Consider the following 21299-nt stretch of genomic DNA (forward strand, 5'->3'; position numbering starts at 1 on the left):
ACTCAATTTCCTGTGATGACGTCAAGACTGCGGAGATCAAGTTGGCCAACGGCCAGATTCTAGCAGACTTGAGCCCCCAGCGAGCAAAGTTGACTACGTCGAAACAAGACAATGTTTCCTTTTGCCAGAACCTTCCAACGGTTACCAATACCTTAAGCCAAGATGTGCGCTTGGAACCCAACGCTACACAGATTCGACAGCATGCCTATCGGAGAAAACCTGGAAAACGTGCGACGCTGAAAAGGAAGAACACGAAGTTCCATTGGTCAGGTGAATGCGAGAAGTCATTCAACCGGCTCAAGCAGAGGCGCTACTCGTCTCCCGTGATGGCAGCACCAGACTACCGAGTGCCTTTCAAGCTAGCTGTGGGTGCCAGTGACGTGGGTGCTGGAGCTGTGCTGTTCCCAGAAGACGAAGACGGACTGGACCATCCTAATGAAAGCCTCCAACCAGAGAGTTTTGAGATGGAGTCTTCTTCTGCAGGAATTCCCAATTACCATTGGACATATCAAGGGCACATCCAGTGTAATCGCTGATGCCCTGTCCCGAAGTTGAACGTTATGATAATGTGTTGACATTCTTTATTTCTGTTTTGTTTTATATATATTTTATTTGTATACCAGGGACTCAGAGACTCAGTGTGATTACTGGTAGTCACCTTATTATTACATGTGTTATAAATGCCCGTATGCGTCGGTTAACGCACCTTTTTGTTTTAATGTAGTATATTTCCCTATTCCTAGAGTAGAGGAAATATCCTTTTTGAGGTGGGGGTGTGTCACGGTACATGCTCTTAATTTGTTTCGCCTGTGGCGATTGTACTTGTGTTAGAGGGCCGTGTGCAGTTTATTGCCCGTAGCCCAGGTGGACAACTTGTTACGTAAGACTTCTGCGCGACCATCCTCGATTCTTGCGTTCCAATATGCACTTAGTCCCGCTGTGGAGGCCATGTGGCGAGTAGTTACGTAATACCTCTGCGAGTGCGGGTTTTACAACCGCGTTTTGGCGACGATGGCGTCAGTAGTCTGACGATCAGAGAGAAATATACCGAGGTAGACTATGAGATGATACGTGAGGTGCCGCTTTGTTCCCTCAGGCCAATTCTGATTTTGGAATAAATAGCTAGAATTTAGAGAGATCTAGGAGAACGATTAGGAAGGCTCCGGAGGAACGTTAGTCCGTTTGGACTTTGGTAAATATCATTTCTGCTCTGTGTATAACCTTGATGTGATTGATGTGACTTAAATATTTTAATACTGTATTATACCATTATTCTTTAGACAGTGTCTTCGGTCATCTGACGAAGTAAATCGTAGACTTATTGTTCTAACATTATATGAGTATTTGGTAATATAAAGCTTAGCCAGTCATCCTAGAAGACCCTAGGTACACTGTAGGTTATTGTCTTTATTGTGATAAGTATTAATTCTGTGTTACAAGATTACTGAAGAGTAGTTAGGGTTAATTAAAAATTAACCCGTTAGGAATAGAGCTGTAATTCCTTTATTAATTAAGTTCCCCAAGAAGCGTTCTAAATTATCACACGTTACTGAACGAGTAGTAAGGGTTATTATAAATTAACCAGTTAGGAATGGTGTTGTAATTCCTTTATTAATTAACTTCTCCTAGAAGCGTTTCTCAATTATCACACGTGTGGGTGTGGTGTAACGGTGAAGTGATTCGCATATTGTGTAACTAGACACCTAGAGATTAACTAATTAAGTGATCAGTTCTGGGTTGTATTATTGTTGTTATTAATTTAATACTACGGCTGTACATTTGTCAGCGTAGATTAATACAGATTCCAAAGTGTATTGTGTTTTTGTTGTGTTTTCTAGAGAACTAACGTGCTATATTATATATACTTATATAAGATCGTATCTCTGATCATACCTAGAGACGAGCCATACTAGGTTTAACAGCCTGTTACAGAGAGATCTAATAGATATACAAGTAGGAGAGACATTTTGATAATCGTGTTTTATTCGGTTACGGGAATTATAGAATCCCCGTGACAGCCACGCACAACAACCGACCCGGAGGAAGAGAAGACAGATGAGAAGGAGGAGGACAGGAACGACAGAAACGGGGGGTGGGGGGGTGGGGTGGGGGGGTGGTGGTGTCCAAAGCCCTGACACTCGCGAGACCGAGGCTCACTCCGAAAAAGCCGACCACACTCTCTCCCCACCCCCACCCCCCCCCCCCCCCCCCCCACCCCCCGGAGGAGAGGAGACCAGCTAAAATTGCCAGGACCACAGCCCCGCCAGACATCAGCACCTCGACCGAGAAGTACCTGCTGTTCGCAAACCACGTCCAGTACGACCAGCTACCAGGTACGGCCCTCACCGACCCGCCATTCGGGCTGCCATACGACGAGGATAGGGGCACTTGCGACATCCGCGGGTTCGAGAGGGGAGAGAAAGCTGACTATAGCCACATGGTCACCACTCTTCACAGTGGACAATTCAAACAAGTGCTCATCCACCGAAAAGCACCCAACCGGCATGTCCACAAGGCACTGCGCAGGGTCTTCGACAGCCACTACCTGAGCGTCCTCCAACCATACGGCATTATCTTCAAGGAGTTTCCAAACTTCGACGCCAAACCGCTACCCTGACAGCCCTTTTCAGGGCTACCTCAACAACCTAGGTTCGTATAGGTCGGTACGTTTAGGCTTAAATTTTTTAAATCCGACACCCTTTAAATTTTCGGCCGAACCGTCTAAATTTGCGTTCAGTCACCAGCAATATTTCAGACATAACGCAACAAATTACTTCAACTTTTTGGCTTAATTCTCCTTCTGAGAAACTTCAAAATTATTACCGCCGCCTCTTCCGCCTCTGCCTCTGCCAGCCACGGCCGGTCTTCGGTGCTCCATGTGCCAAGTCGTAAGCGAGAAGACCGCCCCCCCCCCCTCTCCCTGTCATGGACGGAAGAGCTTGCTTCGCAAGCACTTGCGCCCACGACAGGCGTGCGCTACAACAGCTTGTTCTGAATGTGCACGTTAAAACCTATGACCTGACTCAACCACATGCAAGGAGTCTACAATCTACGCGGTCGATCCCGCTTACGTGCATGAAACAGTGGGCAGACTTGGCACTGGCTGGTAGGTTGTGTATTTATGTATGAATATCTATATATTGTAGGCCTATGTATGTCGAGGTTGGCTGTTACGCACATAGATATTAACGCACTGGTGCAGGGGATAATAAAATCCTTTCTGGCCTCACATATTGTCCTATGCCGTTGCTGGGACTCGAACCTATGCCACCGAATCGCCCGCATATTTGCAGACTAACCACGATGCGCCCAGGTATCCAGACATCCATATGTATGTTTGTATGTATGTATGTATGTATGTATATATGCATGTACCTGTATATATATATATATATATATATATATATATATATATATATACGTGTGCGTGCATGTGTGTGTGTGTGTATTTGTACGTACGAAATTATTTGGATATAAAATCCAGTTTGGGCTACTACAAACATTAGGATAAGCAGAAAGAAACTGAATAGGCCCCTATAGGCTAGTCTAGGGGCCAACGTAATATGTCTAAACATCTTGCAATAGGCTTAGCAGGACATTTATTTTAACGACTGTATCAGTGTATGCATAGGCCTACATACATAAGTAAGTACTTTTCGGATAAACGCGCATAAATTACATCCCCCCCCCCCCGACCCCCCCAAAAAACAACAACAACAAAACAAACAACAACAAAAAACAAAAAAACAAAACAAAAAACAACAAAAAACCCCAACAAAAACATAACACCCCAGAACAAAAGAAAACAAAACAAAACAAAAATCCCCCCAATAAAACATTTTTAAAAAACCCCATCACAGAGAAACCAGTTTGAACAGCGGACGTTATTCAGCGCAGTCTGGTGGAACTCGGCCCTGAATATTCGGCCAATTACGGAAATGATCGAGCAGTTCCGAATGTTTACTTTATCGTCTGCTATATTTTTCTTGCGTTCATCAACTTTGTCTGTTTTTGCAAAAGGATTGTTGTTGTTTTCAACACGTAAAAACTTAATTTAAAGGGACATAAGAAAAAAACAAAACAAAAATGCCAAAAGTGAAAAAAGGTTCTGATTCAGAAAATGCTGCAGTTATTCAGAAAAAAGGTTTTGATGACAGAATTTCTGATTCGCCGCGAAGTCTGAATAGCAGCCCATTTCGAGGTAAGCATCAAACAAATAGTAGGCCCGTGAGCTAAATCATCCACAAGATAAATATCCATTTCATCGAGTCATAGCTTCGTGATCCAGTTGGGTGGTTTTTATTTTATTCTATTTTATTTTTATTATGCCTAAATATTGTCTTTAAAATCCTTCCTTTTTGCCATAAATTTGGAAACCCAGACAACTGAAATTAGTTTTAGAAAAATCTCTCATGTCGAGGCGGGGGTTGTGGAGTGGGTAAGGTGGCCAGACGCGGATCGTGGGGTAGGGTGCAATGGGTGGGGTGGGGTTATTGACACTGTCGCACCCTATCAAATTACGAAGTGCGTAGCAAATGAATAATTTAGTGTAACACTGTTTAGTGGGTGAAAATCTTCGTCGGCTTGGTGTTTTCAGGGTTTCTGCCAGAGGGTAAAACGGGTATGGCGTCATAGCCAAATTTTTGCACAGAATTTTTAGTTTAAGTTAACCTTTTGCCAAAATTAATTACTCTTATCATTACCGTATGGTTTTCTTCTCTAAACTTGACCCATTTTCTTTCTGGGTGAGGCCCCCCCCCCCCCCCCCCCCCCACACACACACTGTTGACTGTAGTTGCATTCAATTTCATAGCGCCATACCCCCAAAAAAAAATCCTGGCAGAAACACTGTTTTGGTGAGTAGGCCTACAAGATAATGAAGATTATTATGATTTATATTGGGTATATTAGGCTACTTTATTTTTTAATGCATGCTAAATCTGATTTATAGATTACGTATGTAAACCAAATACAGTGCTGTCCGGTGTATCGGCGTACCTATTGTCCGAACCAAATTGTTAACAACTACGAAAAATTACTCTCCTACCTTTAATTGCCGTTAGATTTCCTCCAAAGTTTGTCCAGACAGAAATCTTGAAAAAACCACTACAATGACACAGTTTGCACATACCAGATGATAACTATGTCACCTATATCGACTTCGCTGAGAGCGCATAGGGCAAAAAGCATGTAATTTTGTGCTAGCTGCCATTTTGACTTTTTATGGAATATTCTCCAAGAGGGGTGAAAGGATAGGACTTAATCTAACAACGTCATAACATGTTATGATATAAAAGTAGACGTGATGACGTCATATTATTAATTATTATTATTAAAAAATGTTTAATGATACCACAAGAGATCATTGATTTCATATTAATTGTGTCACATACTTTGGAGGCTTTCACCCCTCTTGAAGAGTATTCCATAAACAAGCAACATGGCAGACGGTAGAAAACTGTATGTATTTTTCCCTATGCAATCTCAGCAAAGGCGATATCGGCGACATCGTTGCAGTCTCGTGTGTGGAATCTGTATATTTGTAGTGGGTTTTTTACGATTTGTGTCTGGACAAACTTTGGAGGAAATCTAACGGCAATTAAAGGTAGGAGAGTCATTTTTTGTAGTTGTTAACAATTCGGTTCGGACAATAAGCATTCAAAGACCATTTTCTAGGTGAACACTGTGAAATACTTAATAAAATGTGTCTCACCAATGAAGCAGTGCATAATCTGAGATACACTACAAATATGTCTGTAGTAAATAAACATTTTAAAATGGTACATAAATATAGGCACCCACTTGTATCTAAAACGATTTGCATGTCCGGTGATTCGGCGCAGTAGATGAGTATCGGTGACCCCGCTATTTATAAACTGCCCATGACCTCACTTTGTAGCCCATAAACGCTACACTATTGTCTCTGGATTATTTTAGTATTTTATTTTTGTTTTGTCTTGTTAAAAAATATTACTATGAAAATTAACGATCACACATCAGGCCATCTCGTGATCAGCTTCGGAATCGTTTTCTTGAGTGGCACAGTACTGAAGATGCATACATGATTATTGTCATGTATGGCTAAGAGGCCTACGTGGATTTTTTCTCGGGTAGATTGTGCACACACGTGGATCTTATTTCGTTATTATTGTTATTATATATATTTTCTGTAACAATGCGACAATTTTGAACCGGAATGACTGTCAACTAAGGTGTAAAACTTTTGTTTTGTTTGCATTTGTCTGTTTTCCTTTTCAGTTTAAATAAAAATAACCGAATTTTTTTTATTATACCATTTACTATAATTAAAAAAATTAGGGAAAGGTGTTTTTAGACTCGTTTTAACATTCTTAATATCAATACGGCTGACCTACTTCGCGTTTATATACTATAGGCCTACACGAAAGCAGGTGAATGATTTATTTTGAAATTGTGATATAATTATTGATAATTCTAAAATAATAATAATAATAATTGTACCCTCAACAATAAATGTTGATACTTGATTAAACATTGAAAAAGAAATTGAACTTTAATTCGTTAAAAACACCGAAAACATGACAACTTTCTAATCATACTTGAGCAAAATACCAATTGCGCCGAATCACCGAATGCGCCGATATACTGGACACGGTTGTATATTTTATTTGACAACAACAGGGATGCAGTTGTAATAATAGCACCCATAGATGTAGCCAGTAGCTGCCATTATGGTATATTGTTACAATAATCATGTTGCACATTAAAGGGACATTCCTGAGTTTGCTGCATTGTGAGATGTTTCCAACAAACAAAATATTTCTTCGATTAAACTTAGGCCTACACATTAAATGTATTTTCTTGTTTAGAATATCCGTGTCTGTATATTCAATGTGTTTCTGGTCGTCTTAATATTTGTAACAAGCCCACACTGGATTTTGTCTTCAAATAATTTCGTACGTACGAAAAAACCCAATTAGTAAATAAAATGAAATTTTACCTAATACAAATATTAGAATGATCAGAAACACGTTTAATATACAGCCATTAATATTTTATATAGAAAAATATATTTAATATGTAATTACAATCGTTAAAAAGTCTCTGTTAGTCGATAACATCTTAAAAATAGCAGCAAACTCAGGAACGTCCCTTTAAATAAACACTGGCTAAGGTGTTCAGCGGTTGCAAAACGAAGTACTATTAATAGTAGGCGTTGGAACTGACAGAGTATGAGTTAGGAGTTTATCGAGAGCTACACACTCAGTAATGGGCGGGGGGGGGGGGGGGGGGGGGGGGGGGGGGCTCTATGGGCCGGACTCTGTTACCACAGAAGTGTGCAATGTAGTCCACTTGTAATGCATATAGTTGGTGAAATTGTTGGCCCAAGAATAGAACAAGTATGAATCGGTGGTTTTCCGTTTTAAAAAAGAGCTATTTTCCGTTTCATGTTTTGTAAATTCCGTTTCATTTCCGTTTCAGACTACAATATATAATTAACAATTGAACTAACACAAGTTGTGACAAATTAACCCTTATCGTGCCGTTGACGTGTATACACGTCAAGCGTCATCACAATGACGTCACTTTGCATTGTTTTCATTTAAAAATCGTTTTCTAAATTAATTGTTGACATTTTTGTCAAAAACAAAGTAAGAAAATGTCAATAAATAGTCTTAGAATGACATATCCAAATATTTGCTAAATTGCTGTTGTACATCTTATGTTGTTTTTAAAACAAAAATGACCCGTCAAATGGCGCGTGCTATTGTTTGTTATTGTTTCTTGTTTTTTTGGTAGCGGTTTCTTTTATCTCTACAAAGTTGTCATAATATACTATTATATATGAACTACATTATGACAGTTGCATTAAATTAAAAAAAGTATCACTTTTAATGCCTAAAAAAGGTACAAACACAATCAAATAATTGTAATCCGACGGCATAAACAGTCGTCGAAAAGCGCCATTTCCCTGTTTCTATTTATAAACAACAGGTCATGTGACAGCACATTTCCCGCCATACAATTTGACAGCAGTAGTACACATTGCTTGCATGTGCGGCTAACTGTTTTCATTAATAATTACAACGTGGTTACTTATACTACAGCAGACGATATTCTAACTAACTATGTTTACTTGAACAGTTACGTCGACTATATGATCGAATACGCACATGTGCTCGGTGTTCGTCGTTGTTTGTCGTTGTTTTGTTGTGTGTTGTTTTTCTGCTAGTTTTTCCTTTTCAACATTCACATTAGTATTAATCACTACTGAGTGGATATATATTTGTTCTCATTTTTAAAAAATGAATTACAAACGATAGGTTACGAATATCTGCTGAAGTAATCTGCAGAATACCGTGACCTATATTATTTTCAATAACCAATCACAAAACATTCTCGTTGCGTGTCAAACATAATTATGTGGCGCCACCGGTTTTTTGTTTTTATTACTGTACCAGTCGCGGATCCAAGTATTTGGTGTGTGTGTGGGGGTTGGGGGGGTGGGGTGGTGGGTGGTGGTGGGGTGGGGGTGGGGGGGGGGGGGGGGGTGGGGGGGGGGTGGGGGGGGGGGGGGGGGGGGTTCTGGGGGGCGTGCATGGCTTTTTATGAATAAGCGTATATAAGCAGTGAATGTTTTGTAATCATGTTGTATGGTGGATGACAATCTTTTAAAAATCAGGCATGTGTGCTGGGATTTTAGGTAGGGGTCTAGAGAGCGAAGTTTATAGGGGATTTCTGTAATGCTCCGCCGGAATATGTATTGAATTTTTTTTTTTTAATCTGCTCGAGCAGGGACCGGAAAGGGGGGGGGGGGGGGGGGGGGGGGGGGGTCGACCCATTCCCTGCACACATATCTGCAAATGTTATAAAGATAAATTAATCATCATGAGGTAAACTGTAGTTGTGTTGCACTGTTGGATCTATTGTATTTTTATAAATTTATTAGTACCAAAATCTAAAATTTGGGCGAATACGACAGAGACATTCGGGCAAATTGAGCTGGCCTGAAACCTTTTCATCATGTACTAGTAGTTCCAACATTTCTCCCACAATACTAGTTGTAATTAAATCCATGTAAAATTGTGTAGTGTTTCGTTTGAAACCCTATATTATATATAGCTGGTTAGCAGTAACGCTAAAACTAATAAATGTTTTTTAGTTGGTGGTATTTTCGTTTAATTCGGGCACAAATTAGCCTGCCCTTCTCCCTCTCCCACCCCTACAAAACAAAACGGGATCCCGTACGCTTATGATTAGTACATCAGGCCTGTACGGTACCAATTGGTGTGGATGCGTCGGGGGTATACACACCCTTACCGCGAGGTCCAATTTTTTTTCCATGCAACAGTTATCGACCGTTTTTTAGAACATCGACACGGTCCTTTTTCGTGTTACGCAACACCCCAAAAAAATTCGTGCGGTAACTATATGGACCTATATAAAATGTGAAAATTACAGTAGGATAATGGTTTGCAATAGATTCAGAGTAAGTAATCACGTTTTTTATTTTAAAAATACGGTAATAACTAATTTTTTTAAAATAACAATTAAAAAGAAAAACATTCCACGTACTTTAGCAGGGCAGACACTGTTGTGTAGGCAACGACCCGAAACATTGTTTTTGTCTCAAAAATCGTTAAACAAATTATTTAATGCAATTAAAATGTTGTATTCTGGATGTAATAATCACAAATCATAAAACGATCCTATATTGTTGATAAAAATATCAAAGAAAAATCGCAAAAACTTGGAAGTGTAGTTGACCTATATTATCGACCCTTGACCCAGATACAATACTTTGCGGGACCAACTGCCAGTGATTTCTTCTTCTTTCACTCCGTCAATAAACATATCAGAAGAAGTTGCACAAAAATAAATTCATGATTCCGATAATAATGTTTTAAACATTTACTTGTGTGACATCTCAAGTGACCTATTGCGGTAGGGAGCACATTTTCTACGTCCGCTCGGACTACTGTGCGTCACGCGTTTCACGTTTTTGACTTCTCAATTTTATTTTTTAATCAGTTCCAACTACATTGTGTGCCACACATAAACACATTCTGACCTCCCTCTCCATGGGCCTAAGCGACAGGGTCCAAAATTAAAAAATATATATATATGAATCGGCATAGGCCTAAGCGTGCGGGCTCTCATTTTTGTTGGGCATGCAGGCACATTTCTGCCAGAGTTGAACGAAAATCCCTGAATCTAGATAACAACAATTATTATTCATATTAGCTTTACTGCCAAACAGCAGGGTCTCAGCTAACGGGTACAGGCAATGGTGTGTGTGTGTGTTTTATTTTTTATTTAACGACACCACTAGAGCACACTTATTAATCATCGGCTATTGGATGTCAAACATTTGGTAATTTTGACATACTAGTAGTCTTAGAGAGAAAACCCCCAACATTTTTCCATTAGTAGCAAGGCATCTTTTATATACACCATCCCAGAGACAGGATAGTACATACCACAGCCTTTGATATACCAGTCATGGAGCACTGGCTGAAACGAAAAATAGCCCAGTGAGCCCGCCGATGGGAATCAATCCCAAACCAACTGCGCTTTACCACTGGGCTGCATCCCGCCCCTGGTGTGGGAGGAATGCATTGGGGGGGGGGGGGGGGGGGGGGGGGGGGGGATTGTTGTTAAAATAATAGAAAAATAGTTTATTGATACTGATGTTTTAAGTATGTAACCTTCCTGAAATGACTGCAAAATGGTGTCTTGCACCTTCCATGCTCATTGGTTCATTGTTTAAATCCTAGTTACAGCCCTGAACAGCTATATAGGGTTGCAAATGAATCACTACATATTTTTACATGGATTACAACTAATACTGTGTCAGAGTAAAATGATGGAAATACATGGTTAAAAGGTTTTAGGCCAGCTCATTTGCCCGAAATGCTATACCTGGATAGTATTCAAATAATATATAAAGGCAAATAGATGACCAGTGTATATAACTTGTGAATGTCCCCTAGGTGGGGATGGAGGTCACAATAGTTATATAGAAATTGCATATTCGTGACCCATTTCCTTGTGGATTTGGTCATTCTACCCCTCTCCTAAACGTGGGGCACAAATAGGGGAAATTAAGCCAATTATCGTGTCCAGGAATACCATACAAATATCAATTTTGCGAATTTCGTTAATGTCGTGTCCCCTGCCCCCCCCCCCCCCCCCCCCCCCCCCCTCAGGTAGGAGACAAATTCATTAAACCATCTATCATATAGACAAATGCATTTAAACTATTATGTTTTCAGAAATACTAGACCATTTCCAACCAAATTTATTTGATAGTTGCTCTCACCCATGGAAAACCCAAAACCATGAATTTGGTCATTTTAATCCCCCTAGGAAAATGGGTGCTCCGCACTCCATGTGTTTGGTAGTTGTGGTCAGCAATTTACTCAGGTGACCGTTTAGATCTATTTTGTATCATGCATAAGTGTTCAACACTGGATACACATTATGTATACGGTACATATCAAATTTTAATTAGGGCTCACATGTTGATGTTTGTTTCTTTGGGTTTAAAACATTTTTTAGATGAATGGACAATTTTTTTTTTTTTTTACAATTGTGACCGTGTGAAGCACTATGGCAAGTATCTTGTGTCACAATAAATTACGGAAATGCATAAAATCCTTTTTACTATTTCTAGTATTCTAATATCAGTGTCCAGGGTTTCTGCCAGAGGGTATGAAGGGTAAAATTATGTACCCTAAAATCTTGAGAATTAATGGATACGTTTTAATAATTTTTAGAATGATTATAGTAAGATAGCTGCTGCTTAAAGTGTGTACATGAAATACAGTGTCCAATTTAAAAAGATTCCAAACGTCATAACCACCTAGTAGCGGCAGTTATGATGTGGAGTTTTCAAGTACCCTCAAATTATTGATTACTGGTGTCCTTTACTTTTGACCGTATGACCCAAAAGTTGCATGCACACAGCAAATAGTTTCCAGTTTTACATACCTTACCATGGTAACCAATAGTTTGCATTGGTTACCATGGTAACAGTTTCGATCTGGGTACCATGGTAACATATAGTTTTGAACAGGTTACCATGGTAACAGAATTAATAAGCTTCATATATCTTTTCTACAGGCATAGTACAATTATGTCACTATACATTGTTGTTTTTCTCAGTCCTTGAAAATGATATTTTTTTAGAAATTTTCTGTTTTGCATTGGTTACCGTGGTAACAGAATTCACAATTTTCACCCATCTCTTGTAAACAGCTGGGAGCTTATTATTACATCATTATACAGTGATTTGTATTCAAATAAATTCATTTAAAACATTTCATATGGGAAACGGTTCCTCTTTTTGCATTGGTTACCATGGTAACAGAATTAATTAATTGGCTGTCTACTTAATTCTTTTTCTAAATCGAGTAGTATGGTTAATAGATCACACCATAGACTTAAATTAAAAGCAAAATATTAATTTTTAATTAAAGTTTTCATAATTATTAATGAAAATATGGTATATTGAAATTTGCAGGTGTTGCCATGGTAACATAAATAATATAACTGACTATAAAATGTTAGCGTTACGTAGATGGATATTCTTAGTATATATGTGTGTAATTTCATGCTGAAATGTCAACTGATTTTAATAATATTACTAAAAATGTATAATAGTTAATGTTGGACATTATCTTCATAATTTACAAAAAAGCGTTGATGACAGTATGTGCATTGCACCCTATTATTCTGAAAAAAATGGCAGTCTGCTTAATATTTTCTTTAAATCAATCACTATGCTTAATAAATCACAGCATACACTTAAATTAAACAAAAAATAGTAGTGTTTTATTCATGTTTTCTTAATTATTAATGAAAATATTGTATATTGAAATTTGCAGCTGTTGCCATGGTAACATAAATAAAATAACCATCTACAAAATGCTATCATTACGTAGGTGGATCATTATGGTATATATGGGTGTAATTTCATGTTAAAATGCCCATGGATTTTAATACAATTACTAGAAATGTAGAACAGGTGAAAATTCTTTAAATTTAGCAAAAAGAATGCGGCAGGATAAGGGTTAAAGGGTCCGAAAATTGACTGACTGGTGTCGACATGCGTCGCTATTCCTCATTAAATCAAAGTAAGCCTACATATTAGTAGCGAAAATCACACCAGGAGCAAAATTATAATAACTACATAAAGCATGATTGTCCAACAATTAAGTGCACTGCTTTATTCAACGAGGCTTAGCGTTCACAAAACGTAAACATTTATTTTATTTGCCAATGGTACTGCGCACGGGTCAGTCGTCAGTTTTACAGCGTGTGGCAATAATAAAATAGTATTAAAAATTTTAACTTCGCGGAAAATTGTAATTCCGTTTCCAAATGTAAATTCCGTTTCACAATGGGAATTCCGTCCGTTTTCCGCGATGGCGGAAAATCACTGGGTCTACTGTGCACATGAATCAAAACAAAATATATTTTTAAAACAAAGCAATGAGCAGTAATGGACGCTGTATTCGTGGGAAACTCAAAGTTTTCCTGAAGAACTTAGCCCATAGAAGCTGAGCTATACATTCAGACAAGCACCAAGAAAATATGAACTGGAGTCTGAGCAACTGTGGCGAAAATAGACGTCGGAAATGAGGGTAGTAAACGTCGCATGCGACGCGCGACGCCTTGTTTTGCAACCACTGGTGTTAAACATTCCTTTCCTTTTTCAGTGTTCCAAAGTTTAAGATGAAGTTTCAGAAAAATATTACAAAATCTCATCACTTGTTTAAGACTGCTTAACTTTTGAATTTATGTAGTGTCTAAACTATTTCAGAAGATGAAACTCCTATTATTTCTAGAGCTGGGAAGAAGCGCCCTGCCGAATGTGATGAAGATTTTGGGTAAGATGTTTAATCCCAATTATTTTCATTTTCTCATTTTTAGATATTAATATGTCAATGTCAAAATATCATTATTGTTTAAAGTGTTTACTTGTTATTTAACATTGAGTTTTCAGCTGCTATTCATCCAGATAAGCTTATTTCTTTTAAGTTACAATATTTTAAATGTTTGTTTCTTTTTAGGAATGAAATGCAGAAAATGCTTGAGTGTTTTGGAGGTAATTGTGCATAGTACCTTATTTCATGTTACTGAAAAGCATAAGACTGTTATATCCATCCATATTTAATTTGATGTAGTATCAGAACTTAAAATAGCGGCCTGTGAGAAGCCAAAAACAGACCATTTTTTACCTAGCAGGTGAAATAGAATTTCAATTTTTCAAGAGAGAGATGTATGTATGATTATCTGAGATTCATCTGCTATATCTGTTGTTTTAATTCCATAAAGCTCTGAAATACATCTCAGAAGTCACACATTATACCAAAGCATGCCCTTGCCCTGTCCTGTCAGTAGGCCAAATATCTCTTCATATTTTGAGTCCTAACATGACAGTATGATCACATTTAAGCTGCTTTATAGCTATCGTATACTCACTTGATAATGTTTATGTTAAAAAATAAGATTTCAAACTGGAATTTAAGAAATATAATGCTACTATAATGTGCCTAGAGTTTTTAAGGCACAGTGGTTAAAAAGCTAGAAATTTATTATTTTACTGTCTTTTGTAAAATATAATGTTGTACTTAAAGGAATAGTTTGATGTATTGAAGGTTGTAATCTGTAGCAATTAAATGTTTAAAAAGTATCACTTTAAGATTCCACTAATACTGATAACCTTTGTTTGATGGCCAGTTTGCCACTATACCTTACAAGTTACCATCTAGGATAATTTATAAAATTAAAATTCTACACAAACCAATTTTAAAGATTTTGCTAAATCTATAGTTTTATATTTTAAGCCGACATTTCCAAGACACTTGTGTCAAAGAGAAAAAGGTTGGAACAAATTACTCAGAGCACTCTTAAAAACAGCAACAAAAAGGTAGAAGATGTGTGGAGAGAACAGCAAAATGAAAGGTACAAACTGTTTTATTCAGGTTACATTTAATACTTTAATCAATATGAATGTTTAATATCAAAAGACTTGAAAGCCATTTCATATTCAATTCCTTGGATGTGAGTCCTAAGGCATTAAACCAGAACGCATTGCAGTGGCTGTTATTCAGGACAATTCAGGTTGGCTGGTCACATGTTTAGTACAAGATCGGAAATCGTGATATTCAGGTTGATGTAAACTGAACATTGTTAAGCACGAATTTCGAAATAAACCCTGACATAACAAAGCTATTTGAAGGACACAAAAATTACATGAAGTGTAATTTAAAAATATTTTTACTTTTATGACAAGCTTTGTGACAAGAAGGCATGTTAATATTCACACCATAGTGCTTCAACAAATGAAACAATTCTATAACTCTCTGGTAACCATATGTAATTTGAGTTGACACTATTGGTGACATGTATGGAACCCTGACTGACTGCATTAGTGTTTCAGGAAATTTGGTTCTTATAATTAATGGTAATATCATTAAAACAACGTCATTTCTGGCGTCCAAATGTTCCTACTAATTTATTGCTAATTAGGCCTACTTTGAAAATTTGAGAAATATTGTTTTTTGTCTGTCCAACAAAATTAACTTTTTCTTATCTGATTGACATGTATCCAGGGAATATTTTGTGTATTCAACTGTTAAAGTGTATGGATAAAAAATGTACTATTTTCAAAGGACTCGTATTTAATGATAAAAACTATTATTATGTTAACATTTAAGGCCTTAGAAAATAGCAAAAATTATTGTTTTGTGCAAATTTAGTTTTACATAAAACCATTTAAAAAGTCATGATATGTTACTCAAAACTGAAAGGGGATGCCTGAATTTGTTTTGCATATAGTTTGCACAAATTCAGTGGTTGCAAAACAAGGCGTCGCGCGTCGCATGCGACGTTTACTACCCTCATTTCCGACGTCTATTTTCGCCACACTTGCTCAGACTCCAGTTCATATTTGCTTGGTTCTTGTCTGAATGTATAGCTCGGCTTCTATAGGTTAATTTCTTCAGGAAATTTTTGAGTTTCCCACGAATACAGTGTCCATTACTGCTCATTGCCTTTGTTTTTAAAATATATTTTGTTTTGATTCATGTGCACAGTAGACCCAGTGATTTTCCGGACGGAATTCCCATTGTGAAACGGAATTTACATTTGGAAACGGAATTACGATTTTCCGCGAAGTTAAAAAAAATTAATACTATTTTACTATTGCCACACGCTGTAAAACTGACGATTGACCCGTGCGCAGTACTACTGGCAAACGCTAGACTGGATTATGTGTTTCACGGTAAACCAAATGGTCACATTGGGAACCAATCAAATACCTCTCGAACGTTAGCGAAACGTTTGCTGGCTGAATTTGGGGCTGGTTTACTGCTTAGTCTGTTGCGCCTGCGCAGATGGGACAGTTCTTTTTCCAGGAGTAAATTTAGCCAGCGGTTTGTCGCTAACGCTTGTCTTGAAAGACAGATTTTTACGCTACACATTAAACCGAATGACCATTTCGGGAACCACCAGTCAAAATATGTTTGCAAACGTTTAGCAAAAAAACAAAATCCGGCTGGCTGAACGTTGCAATGAAACTTTATTTCCGCTGTGTCACACGCACACTTCAATTTGCAGACGACGTTAGACTCAAAGAGATGATAAAATAAATGTTTGCGTTTTGTGAACCCTAAGCCTCGTTGAATAAAGCAGTGCACTTAACTGTTGAACAATCATGCTTTATGTAGTTATTAGCATTGTAGCCTTTGCTCCTGGTGTGATTTTCGCTACTAATATGTAGGCTTACTTTGATTTAATGAGGAATAGCGACGCATGTCGACACCAGTCACTGAGTCAATTTTCGGACCCTTTAATTTGTCACAACTTATGTTAGTTCAATTGTTAATTACATATTGTAGTATAAAATGGAAATGAAACGGAATTTACAAAAACATGAAACGGAAAATCGCTTTTTATTTGCTTTTTTTTAAAAGGGAAAACCACTGAATCATACACTTGTTCTATTCTTGGGCCAACAATTTCACCAACTATATACATTACAAGTGGACCACATTGCACACTTCTGTGGTAACAGACTCCGGCCCGTAGAGCTCCCCCCCCCCCCCCCCCCGTCTGCCCCCATTACTGAGTGTCTGTAGCTCTCGATAAACCCCCAACTCCTACTCTGTCAGTTCCAACGCCTACTAGTACTTCGTTTTGCAACTGCTGACGAATTTTCAATTCTCAGACCTACATTTGTTGTTTTTTTAGGCGCAAGCTCCATGAAGAATATTCAAGACAAGTCTGTACTGTCTTTACCCAGTGGGAAGCAGACATTGAGAAAACCAAAGATCAGGAGGAAAAATTAACTGTATGATTTATTTTAAAACAAACCAGTATAGAACATGTAATGATTTTGAAATGTGTACTCTTATTAAAATATGATAAATTATTCTTAATTTACAAAAATGTATGCAAATAATTAATTAGGCAATTAGAATGATTAAATATATTACTTGAAAGCCATTATATTTATTATCTTCATTGTTATACCCAAGAAATCATTTTTAAAATTATTTTTCAGTCTTTGTTCAAACAACAACAGAAACTAATCCAACAAGCAAGAATTGTTCAAAGTCAAAGGTTGAAAACTATTCGTCAACTTCATGAACAACTGTCAAAGGTATGCATGCTGACAAATGAATGCTTAAAGTCAGATCCTGAAAATTATAGATAAAACATTTTGATTCCAGTTTCCACTGTGTTTTTTCTATATAAATAAAACATTATTATTAAGAATAAATATCTATATTTTTTATATATTGAACATCTTATTTGAATTAAGCACTTAAAACTAAAAAAATGCTGCTGTATTTGCCACATGTCCTTTGTTGCCATTTCCCATCTTGATTTTCCTACAGTGGTTGAAAGAAACAACATTGAAGTTAAAACTTTGCACTTTTAGCATTTCATAATAACAATTATTTTTCTGTCTTGTTCTTCTCAGATGTTCTAAGGACTCCTTAGTGAAAAACAAATTTGACTGCTTATCAGTTTGAAATTCCTTAAAAATTTAAGAAATACATGCATTAAATACTAGTACCAATATTTAGTTGTGTTTTTTTTTTTAATTGATGTACTTAATGATTGTTAACAATATTTTCATACTGCAGGGTGTTGATGAGCTTGACAAGTGCCACACATCTCAGCAAAATAATGTACAAATTGAACTGAAAAAGGAAATGGCCCTTCTTCAGAAAAAAATCCTTATGGATACGGTATGTTTAGGACTAAATAAATTTTAATACCTGTATATATTCATATATTCATATATACAAATATGTTAAAACACTCTTTTGTTTTTAATTTTCAAACAAGCTAATGCTGGCAATGTTTTAAATAAGTGCATGCATGAATGTGGGTTTTTTTAAGCTATACCTATTTAAACATTTAACATACACATACACATCCATAAACCTACCCACCCAATACACATGTTTACACACACAGGGGCAGGATGTACCCCGGTGGTAAAGTGCACGCATGATGCAGCATCGTCGTCTAGGATTGATCCTTGTTGGTGGGCCCATTGGGCTATTTGTTTCTTCCAGCCAGTTCACCACGACTGGTATACCAAAGGCCATGGTATGTGTTATCCTGTCTGGGATAGTGTATATAAAAGGTCCCTTGCTACTAATGGAAAAATATAAAGTGTTTTTTTTCTAAGACTATATGTAAAAATTACCATATGTTTGACATCCAATAGCCGATGATTAATAAATCAGTGCTCTAGTGGTGTCATTAAATATCTTTTAACACACATACACACTTTTCCTCAAATTTCCCAGCTACTGGGTAAATATAATTGCAGTAGAATAGCGTGTGTGTGACTTAGTTTTAATTTTTTAAATATGAATGCCAAAATAACCAGATGTTTGGAAAGTGTATGGATAGTAAGATTAAAAAAATATATATTTGAAAATCTCTTTAAATATAAAGTTTACATGCTTGTCATCTTGATATATTGAAATCCTATTAGCATTAAATGTCAAACACTACATCAAACATTTTTATTTCTCATTTTGTTTTTTCAGCAACAACAAGAAATGGCCAATGTTCGAAAATCACTACAGACTATGCTATTTTAGTAAACTCGGACTCAGAACATGATTAACTATATATTTAAATTGTACAGAAAGGTGTATTAAAAGTTAGCAACTCATTAGCTGTAGGTCATACATATTGTTCTGAATGAATGGAGAGCTCAGTAGAAGACAAGTCTATTTGTATTCACATATGGTTAAATGTATACCAATTTTGTCTTATGATAGTAACTCATCATCAATGTCCAAAAAACCTAGATAGACCTGTGCGGTACTTATATATTAAAAACTTTAAATCAAGAGTTAATGTCTCCACCCCTCATATTTAAATTAAAACTATTTGATTTCATAATAAATATTGTGTGAATTGAGCAATTAAAATTCCAGTTGATGTTTTCTTTCGATATGATATATTTTTATTTAATACAAACAGTTATATTAAAGGTACTTGGCCCACTGCATCATTGTTTGGTATTTCGTGCTTGAAGTTGTAAATTTTCAATCATCTAGTCATTTGATTTTTTTTCTGAATGTAATTACTTTTAACTTCATCCAGCACTCCACAAACTAAAAAGTTCAAATCTTCTCTGATGATGAGTAAATGCTTGATTAAATTATGTTCATGATTTGTTGAAGAGTTCAGAATTGTCACACATGCTTATGATTCAGTACATCTATATCCCCAAGGTCTTTACAAAATACCAATATCACGAACATTCTGAAAGGATTCTAATGGCCTTGAGCATTTGTAGATATTAGGACAAACTTGTTTGAAGTGCTGGGGACATAGGATCATTGGAGTTACTAGTTTTCCACCAATCCCATCCAGTGCCTCTTGACTGGTATATCAAATATTTCTCTGTTGGAAAGTGCATTGTGTATATTAAACACCCCTTGCTACTAATGAGAAAATGTAGCAGGTTTCCTCTTGAAAACTGCATATCAGAATGACTAAATATTTGACATCCAGTAACCATTGATGTATTAATGTGCTCTAGTGGTGTCATTAAACAAAATAAGGAAACCACACTGGATGTTCAGAAATGAATATTCTATTTCAACCAGAAGCACCATACAATGTATTTGGTGGACTACATGCCTTTTAATATGTTATTAAAACTAGTCCAGCAAATACTGTGATGTTTACAATAATGCTATGTTCCTTAATAGCATGTTTTGTATTATTATTTCTGTTGCTTTTAAATGAACAAGTTACATGTTGTAAATTCTCTATTTATTATCAGTTACAGCAATATTATGCCAATGATTGTTATTATAATACAATATATTTATTAGAAATTATTGCATTGTTAATAATTATGTGCACTGCACTGTGCAATGTTTTATTTTTTTTTAAAGATAATTATGTATCATTAAATTAAAATATTAGCAAAATTGTTTTGTCATTAATTTATATTGACTGTTGCACCGGAACAGGTACATCAGTGGCTATAATATGTGCTATTTTATTGGAAAAGTGCATATCAAAGAAACCTAGCTTGCTGTTACTGGTACTCTGAAGGAGTAGACAATACTATCTAGACCTAGTGTTATAGCCATTTGCTAAGCAACAAATAATTGTGTGTCTTTAAACAAATAGGGGCGAGGCATAGCCCAGTGGTACAGCACTCGCTTGATGCGCGTTCGGTTTGGGATCGATCCCCGTCAGTGGGCCCATTGCGCTATTTCTCGCTCCAGCCAGTGCACCACGACTGGTACATCAAAGGCCGTGGTATGTGCTATCCTGTCTATGGGATGGTGCATATAAAAGATCCTTTGCTGCTAATCGAAAAGAGTTGCCCATGAAGTGGCGACAGCGGGTTTCCTCTCAATATCTGTGTGGTCCTTAACCATATGTCTGACGCCATATAACCGTAAATAAAATGTGTTGAGTGCGTCATTAAATAAAACATTTCTGTTAAACAAATATTGCTTTCCTATCACTGGTTAATTTCTAGCACTTTTATCAGCTGTCTTTTAACGGGGACAGAATGTAACTTAGTCGTTCAGAGCTTCCCATAGGTATGACGGGTCATATAATCAATCCCCTTTGGTAGACCCATAAAATTATATTATTTGTTGTGTCATCACATTAATTACTGGTACATGTGTGTATGTGTTCTGTGGGAATATGCTTAAATAATAATAAAAACTATCCCTTGCTGTTAATTTGAAAAACAGGCCAGGCATTGAATTTGTTTTTAGGAACCTGCCAGAATCGTAAAA

The 21299-nt window shown here is 36.9% G+C and overlaps 1 protein-coding gene across 1 annotated transcript; it reads left to right on the forward strand.

The window, feature by feature from the left end:
• Positions 1-3955: 3955 nt before the first annotated feature.
• LOC121381997 (synaptonemal complex protein 3-like) lies at positions 3956-20462 on the forward strand. The gene is made up of 8 exons (XM_041511461.1): positions 3956-4201; positions 13808-13874; positions 14058-14092; positions 14835-14952; positions 17242-17341; positions 17555-17653; positions 18144-18248; positions 19065-20462. Exons 1-8 carry the CDS (start codon positions 4087-4089, stop codon positions 19116-19118), a joined length of 693 nt encoding a protein of 230 aa, XP_041367395.1. The 5' UTR covers positions 3956-4086; the 3' UTR covers positions 19119-20462.
• Positions 20463-21299: the final 837 nt, after the last annotated feature.

This window comes from Gigantopelta aegis, chromosome 9, assembly GCF_016097555.1.
Source record: "Gigantopelta aegis isolate Gae_Host chromosome 9, Gae_host_genome, whole genome shotgun sequence".
NCBI classification, from domain to species: Eukaryota; Metazoa; Mollusca; class Gastropoda; order Neomphalida; family Peltospiridae; genus Gigantopelta; species Gigantopelta aegis.

What these genes read in the sequence shown, in the direction of transcription:
- LOC121381997 (XM_041511461.1), top strand. Translation starts at nt 4,087, where the DNA reads ATGCCAAAAGTGAAAAAAGGTTCTGATTCAGAAAATGCTGCAGTTATT. An exon ending in ATCAGGAGGAAAAATTAACT is followed by an intron (nt 17,342 to 17,554) that starts GTATGATTTATT and finishes ATTATTTTTCAG; the next exon opens with TCTTTGTTCAAACAACAACA. An exon ending in TTCATGAACAACTGTCAAAG is followed by an intron (nt 17,654 to 18,143) that starts GTATGCATGCTG and finishes TTCATACTGCAG; the next exon opens with GGTGTTGATGAGCTTGACAA.